Consider the following 12,865-nt stretch of genomic DNA (forward strand, 5'->3'; position numbering starts at 1 on the left):
ACTCCCTTTTTTATAGTTTTATGCTTTTAATTTCATAATTAAACTGTAAATGATGTAAAAATCATTATTGATTAGTCTTCCTCCACTCTTTAATGTTTCCACCATCACAATTATGTAAACATTGTTGAAACAGTAAGGTGTGATTGTTTCTCTTTCCTATGGATTGGATGATTCCTGCTTCCTTTTTTTTTTGTTTGTTTGTTTTTGTTTTGTTTTGTTTTGTTTTGTTTCTTGGGCTCCTGGTCAGGAGAACTTGATAATCTATCAGCTCCCTCTTTTCCTTGTTCCCCCACCCCATTCTGAATCCCTCCTCACTGGATTTGCCTTTTGTTTTTCTTTGGTGTGATCAGAGTCCCCTGTCTGCTATGTAGCTCTTACCTGGGGATTTGGCCTCTCCTCTGTGTTGTGTATTGTCTTTCTCCTTCCTTTGTGACATAGCCCCGTATTTCAATGCATTTTTGTTGTGACTTTTGCCTCAGTGTTTTGTTCATTGGTCTGTGTTCTTCTTTTGTTTCAGTTATGAGTAGAGTAGATGGAACACGAAACCATGCTTCAGTCATGGGTAGATGAAAACATGAACCATGAGACTCAACAAACCCATGTGGAGTTTATTGAAGGGAAGGGAAGAAGAAAAGGGGGAAGGGGGAGAAAGAGAGAAAAAGAAGCAGAGAAGGGGGAGAGAGGAATGGAGAAGGGGCGAAGGGAGAGAAAGGGAACATGTGGAGGGGCTCACTTAAAAGGGGAAGCTTGCACATGCATACTGAGTCCTTCTGCAGCCCTGTAACTCGTGATGTAGCCATACACCACACAGGGCCCTTTGAGCTGCCTAAGTATCTGCATGAATGCTGATATGCATGTCCCACCCATTGTCAGGGCTCAGGGTCAGTCAGCAAAATGCTGGGTTCCAACAGTATGTTTTACTCTACTTCAGACCTGGGAGGATAAGGCCTGGTGGCACATTCCTAAATAATTCTATTTTTTTTCTTTGATGGGTTTATTTGTACTCTCCTCTCCACTGCCTGCAAATCTTGTTATTCAAAGGTTAAGTCTGCCAGATTTGGTATTTAATTGTAGATCTTATTTGTTTATGTGTTTGTTTGCATCTCCTCTTATTCTTTTCCCCATATTTTGACCTTTTATGAATTGATCTGATATTTCTTCAATTTTATCTTCTAATCCAGCTTTTGCATTTTAATATTTATTTTGGCCTTTTTAAGTTCAACAAACTGTTTCTTGTTCATTTAAAAACAAAACTCAGAGTCCCAGTCTAAAGTGCATAGATAAATGTCCTCCTTCCTTCTTCCCTTCTTCCCATTCCCCAGCTCTCCTGCGAGCATTGACATCCTCCTCCCCATTCCTCAGCTCTCCTGAGAGCTCTGCTGTGCCCAGTCTGTTTGCATCTGGACCTTTACTCTGTGCTCCTTCCTTTTGAGTAATTTTTGACTATGGTTTCTATTGAGGCACTAAGATGCTTGATTGGAGCCTTGTCTCTGCAGGAAGAAAGTTTGTTTCTAGGGTAACCCTCACTATCACACGACAAGGAAAGCACATTTAGGATGTGTGGAAGAAACTTCGTGAAGAAAAGATGAGTGTGTAGAGACGAACTTAGAATTTCAGAATGGTGGAGAGATTGGAAGATTGCAAGTCCAGGTTACCTTACTGTTCACTAGTTCTTTTTTTTTTTTTTTTTTTTTTTTTTTTCGAGACACAGTTTCTCTGTGGCTTTGGAGGCTGTCCTGGAACTAGCTCTTGTAGACCTGGCTGGTCTCGAACTCACCGAGATCCTCCTGCCTCTGCCTCCCGAGTGCTGGGATTAAAGGCGTGCACCACTACTGCCCGTCAACTGTTCACTAGTTCTAGCCCATTGGAACATCCGTTCCTTGGCCACCTCTGTGTGTCAATTAACATCTTATGACAGACAAAGAACTTTTAGAATCTATTAACTTAGCAGACAACTCACTTCCCCCAATATAAAAACTAAGAATGTTGTCAGATAGCATCTGAAGCCTGTAGAAAAGCTTCCCCCCACCTTGGTGTAGCTACAAGAGCCTCCCTCCCTCCCTCCCTCCCTCCCTCCCTCCCTCCCTCCCTCCCTCCCTTTCCTTCCTTCCCTTCCCTTCCCTTCCCTTCCCTTCCCTTCCTTCCCTTCTCTTCTCTCTCTCCTCCCCTTCTCTCACCCTCTCCCCCAGCCTTCCCTCCCACTCTTTCATCCTGATGACTTTGGAAAGGAGGTTCAGACTGCAGGTTCAGTTTGATGTTTCTAACCTCTTATCTCCTTGTGACAGGCTCAGGCCTTTACATTGCAATATAGTTTACAGCTAGATGACTGGAGTCTGTTTAGTTTTGTTTTATTTTGCTGGGGATGTGGGGTCCATCATGTCACAATCTTTATTGTTCTCCTCTCATCAGAATTCTAGTAAGTACTGACCACCAGAAGGCTGCTAGGACCCTCCTTGTCAGTGGTGAGGCTAGATGGAGACTGTCTAGTGTTTCATAGTCCTGTCCTTTTTTTTTTTTTTTTTTCCAGGAAAAGATAAATTAAGAGGTGTTTGTTCCTTAACCTACACCGTTGTGTCCACAACCTACTTCATATCTATGTCCTTCATTAACTAGCAAAAGGCTAGTAAGATAGATTATGCCAACAAAGTTTTTATAGCCAACATCATTAGTGATCCATTAAGACCATTACCCAAAGCATATCAGAGTGACAGAGGCCAAGCTGCCTCTCTATACAGGGAAGCAGGATGCAGGGACCCCTCACTAACAGTTGCCCCAGCAAGCAGGATCAGTGAAAGAGCATCCTCTCAGTGTCCTGTCAACTAAGCCAACCAGATAGAATCACTGACTTCCGACACTGGTGTAAAAGAACATCAATACACCCAGTCCAATAAAGTGCTGTGCATCTTACCTAAGCAGCCCATTTGATTGGGTTAAATAATTCTTGGCCATTACGTTTGTGAATGCCAATTAATTCAGGAAGTACACTGTGTTTTTTAATATTTTCAACAGTTGCTCCCAAATGATGATTTAAAAATATTACTTCTGTGTGTGTGTGTGTGCGATGATAGACATTCCCTTTTATGACCTGAAGGACCTTAAGTAGCCTATTACCAAGGTATCACTGGTTCCAAGCCTAAAACTTGTTTTTCAAAGATATTATAGTCTGGGGATTGAAGAGGTGGCTCATGAGTTAAAAGCACTTACTGCTTTTCCAGAGGACATGAGTTTGGTTCCCATCATTCACATGGTGGCTGATACCCTCTCCTAGCCACAACAGGCTTCTGCATGCACATAATACACATAAATACATGTAGTCAGAATACCATGTGTATAAAATTACAATATTTTTAAAAAGATAGTATAATCTCTGTAACTGTCAGGTTAATTTCATCCAGGGTGGGACATGTTCAGTTTGGGACATTTTAGAATTTCCAGGTGCAGGACAAGGTTTTTGTCTGGGCTTCTTATTCATAAAACTCAGTCTAGAATTCAGTAGGCTCATGATTCCCAAGCACTTGTGAGTGTCAGGTCAGTGGAGAATGGCTGGGACACAGATATGTCAAGATGAGAGCACCTCTGGCAGCTGCTCACATGTGTGTGTTGTGCCAACTTTATGTAACTTCATGGATGCATTTTGTTAATCTGTGGTCTCTTTGATGTTGATGGCTCATAAAGCTACATACCCAGTGTCTCCCTTTATATTTGTTCCCTGGTAAGGACTGTCTTCTGATGGATGTACTTGTCCCTGGTTCCTTGCTAATGATGTTGATGTGATTCCCTTCCCAGAGAGGAAAGAGTTAAAGCACTCCAGAGAGTGTGCTCCCTGAAGTCTTGTGGGACTTCCTTGGGAGGCCACAGCACTTGATAGGCCTAGGAGAAGGCTGACACGTGGGCCATGTACCCTAGTGTTTTTTCCATGGCACATGATGCCTTTGTTCTTTGCCTATTCTTCATTGATGGATGACCTTGTGACTAAGACCAATTGTGACTATTTTAAAAATTTAAATTTTTTTTTTTTGCAAATTTCATTCATGAGTACTGTGTTTATATCATTTCCATCCCTTCCTCTCCAACTCTAACTTCTTCTGTGTCCCCCATTCCCTCTTGTTCTTTAATATTGTTACACACACACACACACACACACACACCTCTAGTCAACAACTGTTCATAATTCTTTTTTACCTGGAAGCAGAGCTAACTCAAAAGTACCTTAGAAATGAGCTGCTCACATCTGGGTAATCTTTAACAGAGAGTGATGCTTGATTGATTGCAATTTTCATCTTAGTCCATTGAGTTGATTTGGTGAAATAGGACCAAGTGATTTACTATATGCTCTGGGTATGACCAGAGATGTCCTGATAGTAACTTTATGCTATCAGCTCCTCATGAAAATAGTGTAGGATCCTGTAGTGTAGGATCCAATAGTCTTTGGATGGTACATAGGAAATAAGTCTCAAATTTTAATTGAACAGCATAATGTTGTGTGTAAGAGTAACATGCTTTTCTCCCCATAGTGTCTCATATTTTATTAAAACCCACTTCCAAACCTAATTTTTATTTCTTTAGGTCTACGACAGAGGTGACCACATCTCTTCATGACATGGTAGACCAACTGGAAAAAATTCTCAGGTGAATATAAAAAGACAAGTCTTCTTATTCTCTGCTTAGTAAGGTGTGTGTCCAGTCATGTAGCCATGCCTGCCTATTATTCATGTCCAGTTTGAACATGTAGTCTGTCCCGTGATTCTCTTGAGTGTTTTCTCAGTGATGCATGTACTAGCTTACTGTAGCAGTGTGCTGGGGTAGGAACCTGATGCCTGATGATCCTGAGAGTGAGTATGCACATCTGCTTGTGCTCCCCAGCCCAGTCTCTCTCCTCCCCTACGGAGGTTTTGCAGGGGCCCAGAATTTTCTGTGTGGACCAGGATGTCCTTGGACTCATAGATGATCCTCCTGCCTCTGCTTCTCCTGTGCCATTACTATAGTTGTGTGCTGTTTTTGTTTGTTTGTTTTTATGTTTTTTAAAAGCATCTTGCCATGTAGCCTAGGCTAGCTTCAAATTCACAGTCATCTTCCTGCCTCAGCCTTCCAGTGTTGGGACAACAGGTATGAGATGCCATGCCCAGATAAGTATGTATTTAAGTTCAAACCTTCCTATTAACTAGCTAGGTGACCTTTTGGACGTATGCTTTTCTTATCTATAATGATTAGTTCATGAGATAATGAAAGTGCTATTAGATTAAGAAATTAAACTCCCTCACAATGGCTAGGCACAGAAGAAATGTTAATTTATACCGCAACAATTGCACCAATCAGTACACAGTGTCTATTAACTGATAAGATTTACAGTACAGTAGTGTGTTTGAGTGATGTTGGGATAATACCAAACTGTGTTAGAAATTTGATGCATCTTTGTTGGGATAGTCTTACTTTTATAACGAAATGTTGAATTTGAACTGTCTTTCTCTGAGATGGAAATATTCTTAATTTGCCCTCTAGGGAGTTTGGTATTATTTACTAGCATTCATTTGTATGTTTGTATGTATGTATGCATATTTTTGTATATATACATGTACACATGTATACACACACGTATAAAAACAATTCTTAAATATTATACTATAAATAAAAATTGAATAAAAACTAGGAGCTGGGAATGTAGCTCGGTTGGTAGCATGCACAAAGCTCTGGGTTTGATCCCTAGCTCTTCATAAAATGTATATGTGGTGGTCTTTGCTGGGAATTCCCAGCACTAGGAGGTGGAGGTAGGAGGATCAGAAATTCAAGACCATCCTCAGGTATGTAATAAGTTCATGGTCAGCCTGGAGTATGTGAGACTTGCATTGGAAGGGAGGAAAGGAGGGAAGGGAGGGAGTGAGGGAAGGGAGGGAGGGAGGGAGGAAGGGAGGGAGGAAGGGAGGGAGGGAGGCAGGCATAAAGAAATAAAGGAAGAAGGAAAGGGAAGAAGGAAGGAAGGAAGGGAAAAAGAAAAGAAGGAAGGAGCAAAATAGTAACAACCAACTATTCTTTTAATAAATAATTGCTGGTGATATCATATTAGTAATAGTGTTTTATAGAAAATGATCATTATTTGGAGACCATTTACTCATTTTATTCACTCAAACTAGAGATAGTGCAAAAATATTTTAAGTTGCATTTAAGGGAGCAGAGTGCTCCGTACACCATAGTGCTTGTGTACTGCCAAGTGTTGAAGTATAGTACTAAAGTCACATAGTTGCCTTATTACTGTACATGCTTTTAGAGTGGAGGCAGCTTGCCAGAAAGATTTTCAGTTTGATATTTCATCTTTTGAATAGTAGACCATTTATTCCAAGTATAGTCTTATAGAAGCCAATGAGAAACATGCAGTTTGATATATAATTATGAGTTTTGTTTTTGGTAAGAATTAATGTAATAGGTAATACTGGATCATATGTATATGTGATACCTTTTATTTTTCTGCCAAATTCTAAGTATAATTTAGATGCTTAAATACTTAGTCTCTTTGTTTGGACGATGTTCAGCATTTCTTTTTTTACTTATAGTGTGTCTGAGCTTTTGAAAAAACATGGACTGGAGAAGCCAGTTTCATTTGTCAAGAACACCCAGTCCAGCCCAGAAGAGGCACGCGGCCTGATGGTTCGACTGACTAGGCACACTGGACGGAAGTAAGTGGCAAACACACTTTGTGGATGCTTGTAGATGGTGTTTGTTATATTACTTGTTGTCTTAATTGACAACTTCAGTAAGTTATATAATTGCTCAATAATATATTGAAGTTATAAAGTATATAATTTGTTAAGTTTTGATATATAATACATACTGTCACTACATCTAGGAAAATGACCATATGGGATAATAACCCTTACAAGCTGCCCCTCACTTCTTCATAGTCCCTTTCCTCCTACTCATCAGGCCCTCACCACTCAAGAGGCTGCTGCTGATCTGTTATCTATCCCTTTATACATATTTTCGGTTTCTTAGACTCTTATGTAATTGAGCCAGACATTATTTTGTTATTTGATTTCTTTTGCTTAGCATACTTGCTTTGACTTACCTACATTGTACCACAACCTAATAGATTATACTGTTTTCTTTACAGAATAGTAATCAATGTGTTGGGTTTGTTTCACATTTTGTGTTTGTTCACCTGTTAGTGGACATTGGGGCTGTTTTGAGTTCTGAAGTTACAAACACAACTTTTAAGGATACTTATTTATGTTTTCAAAGGAATATACTTAATTTCTTTGGTTAACTACATAAAGGTAGATGGCAGGATTATATGCTGGGGAAGGAAACAAAAAACAAAAAAAAAAACCCTGCTAAGTATTAGTCTTTTCAGTATTCATTCTGTTTAGTTTGAAACCAGACTTTAGAGGTGAGTTTGTTACCTGTCATTTTTCCACTCAGGTGTGTTTCTGCATGTTTCTCTCCTAATGGGTAATGGGTTACCCACGGCTCTTTGGGTAACAGCTGGAAGCATAGCTCTGGTCCTACCCATTTGTGCATCTTTTCTGTCCACTCTAAATACTGAGCTACTTTCGTCTTACTGTATCTGATACTTTTCCCACCTGTTCCAGACCCACTTTGTCATTAGAGGCATGTGTTGAAAGAGTCTCCCGTGTGCACCTGGCCCTTTCCATTTTCTTACCTGTAGTGTCTGATGAGCAGTCTTTAAAAAAGTTGTTCTTTGTTGGTTAAAATTATCATTTGACGTTGTCATACACCTATAGTTCATTCTGCTTACTCTAACTCTACCTTCTCTTATAACTCACCAGCTTCTGTTACCTGTCCCTTCACCCTTAGCCTTCATGACCTTTGATTTGTGTCATGACTGTCTGCTTGTAGCCAGAACCGGCTGTGTGGCCATGGGTTTGGAACTGTCCACTGGAGCCTGGTGAGCATGCTCTTGGCACAAACCTGAAGGCGACAGCTGACTCTTCTCCAGAATCCAGTATTTTGTCAGGGACTTAGGAGCCCAGGAGCCTCTACTTGGCCCAGGGTTGGCCTATGTCTGGCTCAGTCTTGTGCAGGTGCCCATAGCTGATGAGAATGTTTTTGCAGCCTCTGTGTCATGCTCTGAAGATGACATTTTGAAGTTTTCTCTGTCCTCCAGATTTTACATTCTTTCTCTTCTCTCATCTAGAACATTCTCTAAGCCTCAGAAGGAGTGGTGGAAATGTCCTGGTTGGGGCTGGGCTCTGAACTTGCATTTTTCTGAGCACCTATATGTTAGATATCTTGAATGGCCATCGATCTCTGAGCAGACTCCTTTTTTCTTTAAATCAACTTAAAAAGCCAATCTGTACCTTTGTGATTATGGTTATATTAGTTTTGCAGGAAGTATTTGTCATGAAATTTTATTTTTATCTTCTCTAGTCAAACTTTTGGATTCATATAAATTAAATTCATGATCCATTTTCACAGATTTTGATTATTTTTCAAACTATGGATGAAAATTATCTTACTGTCTGGCTAGCCTCCCATTGTTTGTTGAAAACCCGGCCTTTCTCTATTGAGAACCTTTGTAACCTTATTGAAAATCAGTTTTCCACACAAGTGATGCTGGGTTTTAACATTTTTATTCTTTTTCTTCTACGCATTTATTTCTTTTCAAATAGCACACTGTTTTAGTTATTTTAGATGTATTACAAATATTGGAATTAGGTAATATTTGTCTCCTGACTTTACTGTTTCAAATTTGTTTTGTTTATATGTTATAGGGCCTTTGCATTTCTAATATAAAGTTCAGAACCACCTTTTCAAATATTGTTATTTGTGATTTTCAAGAAAGAATTGTTTCTTGAATTAAAAAGAAAATCAAGAGAGATGGCTCAGAGTTTAAGAGCACTGGCTGCTCTTCCAGAGCATCTGAGTTCAATTCTCAGCAAACACATGGTGGCTCACAACTGTTGGTGGTAAGATCTGATGCTGTCTTGTGGTGTTCAGGCATACATGCAGACAGAGCACTTGTATACATAAAAAAATAAAAAGTAAAAATAAAGAATGAATCTTGTTACATAACCTAGGCTGGGCTCAACCCCACTATATGCTCCTGCTTTAGCCTCTTGACCCCGAAGTTTACAGGTGTGTGCTAGCTAGCATGCCCAGCTTCCTTTGGAATGGCGATAGTTGTGTCAGGTCTGTTCATCAGTTGGGGGAGTGATGCTGTGCTAAGTCAGTTTTCAGGCTTTCATTCCACAGCCACAGAAGGCCTTTCTGTTCATTTCTGTGTTTCGTAGTTTCACTAGTATACAAGCCTTATAATTATTATGTGAAATTGATTCCTAGGTATGTTTAGTGGCAATTTGCATTAAATTCATTTGACATAGTCCATTCTTAATGTATAGATAATGTAATCTGTGTGTGTGTGTGTGTGTGTGTGTGTGTGTGTGTGTGTGTGTATACTAATGTCATAGGTATTTGACAGTAGATTGATCTTTCATATATTGATCTTTTGTCTTCCAATCTTGCTGAATTCACTGATGAATTATGTGTAGTTGAGTGTATAACTTAATTTTTATTGTTGTTGCATAACAAAGTTTCTAACAAATTTTAGATACATTTATTTTCAAATGACTAGGTGAACAAAACATATTAAGATATTAATCATAAGAGTCTTTTTTTTTATGAGACAATGTTTTTCTCTATGTAGAATTGGCTGTCCTGGAACTTGCTTTGTAGACCAGACTGGCCTCTAACTCACAGAGATCCGCCTGCCTCTTCCTCCTGAGTGCTGGGATTAAAGACGTGTGCCACCTACGCCCGGAATGCATGATAACAATTTTTAAAGTGGAGTATTTGTGTTTTGTGATTTTTGGCTCTTTCTATGCTATGCTGTCATCATTTAAAGTAGTACATTTATTCTGATGGAGTTATGAATTCCTCTTTGGAAATTCAAAAATTATAAGAGCTAGCAAAACTGAATTCATTAGTTAATAATTGCATCTTTCCCCCTCATATTTAGTAGTTACATTTCTTAATTATGTATTTATTTATACATATTTATTCATATTATTTTGATTATTTTGTTAATATTCACATTTCTTAATAATGAATATATGAATTTTTATACATTTTAATTTACATTATTTTATGAATATTTTGTTATAAGTTTGGACAATTTTGTGTCAGCCTATGTAAAAGCAAGAAAGATTGTATCTTCTTTGTCTATCCAAGCTGTCCAGTTAAATATGAGGAAAAATAGATTGCCTTGTAGGAAAACTGGCAAAAGACTTTCAAAGGTATTTTCAAGTATGTGAGATCCAAATGGCCCATAAACAAACTGGCAAACATTTGGTCCATTCTAATAGTTCTTTATGTGGACATACAACAGAGCCTCAGTGGGAAGGTCCTGTGACTTTTCACTGCTTGTCAGACAGTAGGTAGAGAGCCTGACATGAAGAGGCTGGTGTGAAGGTGAAGATTCTGCAACCTTCGGAGCTTTGAGGGTGGTCCCCATTTGTGACTGAGGAAGTTACCTTCTAATCTGTCACATGGGGAAGGCGTGAAAATGTAAAGATGCTTGGAGAGGGTAGTTTTATATCCTAGTCAACAGGGAGCAAGTTTGCTGGCAGTAGGATTAAATAATGAATTGTTAGAGATATAGCTGATATGGATAAAAGAAGAAATGAAAATTCAATACTAATAAGATAGTGCTTGTATTCAGCTCCTCCAAGCAGGGTCAAATTCTGTATCCTGGGCATATCTGGCATCTTGTGTCTTTCTCTTATCGCTTTTTCCTTTTCTTGCAGTGCTGTACTGTCTTTATTAACAAACATGTATCTATGCCTTAGGACTTCTTTTAGGTTGTAAGTTGCAGCCCCTGTGTGCTTTAAATGGGAAGGGACTTACACACCATGGCCCTAGTAATTACTGATTAAGTGACTGTTGCCGTCTTATGACAGCTTCACAAGGGGCCAGTGCTCCCAGGATGCTGCTGCTTTCGCTCGGACCTGTGCCCCCACAGATGGAAAGCCTTACTCCTGCTGAGTTGGTGTATGCTTCTGATGGGCCAGTGTTAATCTCTATGCATGTTTTTCCTTCATGTATGTCTGTGTGAGGGTGTTGGATCCCCCTGGAACTAGAGTTATAGACAGTTGTGAGCTGCCCTGTGGGTGCTGGGAATTGAATCTAGGTCCTCTGGAAGAACAGATAGCCAGTGCTACTTAACCACTGAGCCATCTCTCTGGCCCCTGATATCAGTCTTAATACGTGAGTGTGCCCAAGCCTTTAATACCTCTAAAATAGTTTTATATACATCATAAATGATAGCGGAGCCCATCACATTTGTCATGAATCCAGGTTTTTACCATCTTGAGTATGGTACTATTTATACCTGAACTAGGGCAGGGGGAATCTATCTCTATGACAGACTTGTAACTAATACTATGTATTCAGGTGTGTTGTTAGTTTGCTAAATTCTAGTTTTTTCATATCCCACTCTTGATTTTTATATATGGGATGTATTCTGAAAAAGCCATTGTAAATGATATGCTATAATTTATTTTAATTAGAATCTCCACTTATGACTAGCCATGTGTGAGGGACCATTTATACCATCTGTCCTAGTACCGGTGGCTTCCAGAGGAACAGCTGGGCTGAGAGACTTGTGTTCAGCCTGACAAGGCCAAGGTCTGACTTGGTTGAACTAATAATAAGGTGGACACTAACTTCAAACTTTGTTAAGCTAATAATAAGGTGGACATTAACTTCAGACATTTTCTTACTCCTCTGCCTTCAAGCCAAATCTGAAAAGAGCCCCACAAGTCCATTACAAAAATTCAAGGAGCAAGGTTAAAATACTGGATATACTTTATGGTTGTCATGGAATACTTTCAAGCAGCAGTGTGTTGTCTATGTGTGTGCCAGAGAAATACCGTGTCCTTGTGTGCCTCGCTGCACATGGAGTAAGAATTGCTCTTTTCATGTAGTAAATATAAAATGATGCTGACAGTGAGGCTTATGCTTATTAAAATTTTAGTCATGGTGACCAGGACTATTGTTATCTTAGCTACTCGGGGCTGAGGTAGAGTGCTCAAACCTAAGCACTTTCGGTTAGCCTGTACAACACAGTGAGACCCAAAAGCAACATGTTAAGGGAGAATGTTTTTTAAATTATTATATTCTTTGGATCTATCTTGTTTGTTTATGTATATAACAGTTAGAAATGGTGTTGAAAATTATGTCTCAGGAATTATGATAAAAATTACTCTCTTTTTGGCGCTTAAAGCTTCTTCCTATGGCAGGTGGCAATGCCTGTAACCACTCTGAGGTTCTGGCAACTTGTCCCTGTGCTGTCACCTGAGAAGGTAACTCCTGAAGGTCTCTGTTTATTGCTTGTGAACTGCTGCCTGGTATTCTACTTAAAGCAGTGGTTCTCAACCTGTGGGTCATGACTCCTTTAGGGGGTCACATCATATAGCTTGCATATTAGATACTTATATTGCAATTCATAACAATAGTAAAATTACAGTTATGAAGTAGCAATGAAAACCATTTTTATGGTTCAGGGTTACCACAATATTAGGAACTGTATTAAAGGGTCCAGCATCAGGAAGGTTGAGAACCACTGACTTAGAGCAATGCCTCCAGCTATAAGGCTGGTGGTGGGTGGTTCCTGTGCCCCAGACCTGTGCTAAGATCAGTCTGTGGTTGCTTTCTGTGTCTTAATGTTCAAATGAAACTTCAAAAGACCAGTGTAGTCATGCCTGGTGGCTCCTGCATGTTATCCTAGCATGGTAGAGTCTAGGGCAGGAGGATCAAGAGTAATTGGAGCTATGCATGGGTTCAAGCCCAGCTCAGCTGAGCTACATGATGAGACAATGTCCCAAAGAACAGTTCCAAAGCTAAACAGAACCAAGTA

At 39.5% G+C, this 12,865-nt stretch overlaps 1 protein-coding gene across 8 annotated transcripts in view; it reads left to right on the top strand.

Moving 5' to 3' along the window:
• Nbas (NBAS subunit of NRZ tethering complex) overlaps positions 1-12,865 on the top strand; it is a 275,006-nt gene that overhangs the window by 99,611 nt on the left and 162,530 nt on the right. For all 8 annotated transcript variants that reach the window (XR_003486979.2, XR_004770656.1, XM_027424647.2 and 5 more), the window contains 2 exons: positions 4,567-4,629; positions 6,546-6,668. Coding sequence is in view for 6 of the 8 variants with exons in the window: in XM_027424647.2 (XP_027280448.1) it covers positions 4,567-4,629; positions 6,546-6,668 (186 nt within the window). In the remaining 2 variants the exon portion in view is untranslated. The remainder of the gene's footprint in view (positions 1-4,566; positions 4,630-6,545; positions 6,669-12,865) is intronic.

Source organism: Cricetulus griseus, chromosome 7, assembly GCF_003668045.3.
Source record: "Cricetulus griseus strain 17A/GY chromosome 7, alternate assembly CriGri-PICRH-1.0, whole genome shotgun sequence".
Classification (NCBI taxonomy): domain Eukaryota; kingdom Metazoa; phylum Chordata; class Mammalia; order Rodentia; family Cricetidae; genus Cricetulus; species Cricetulus griseus.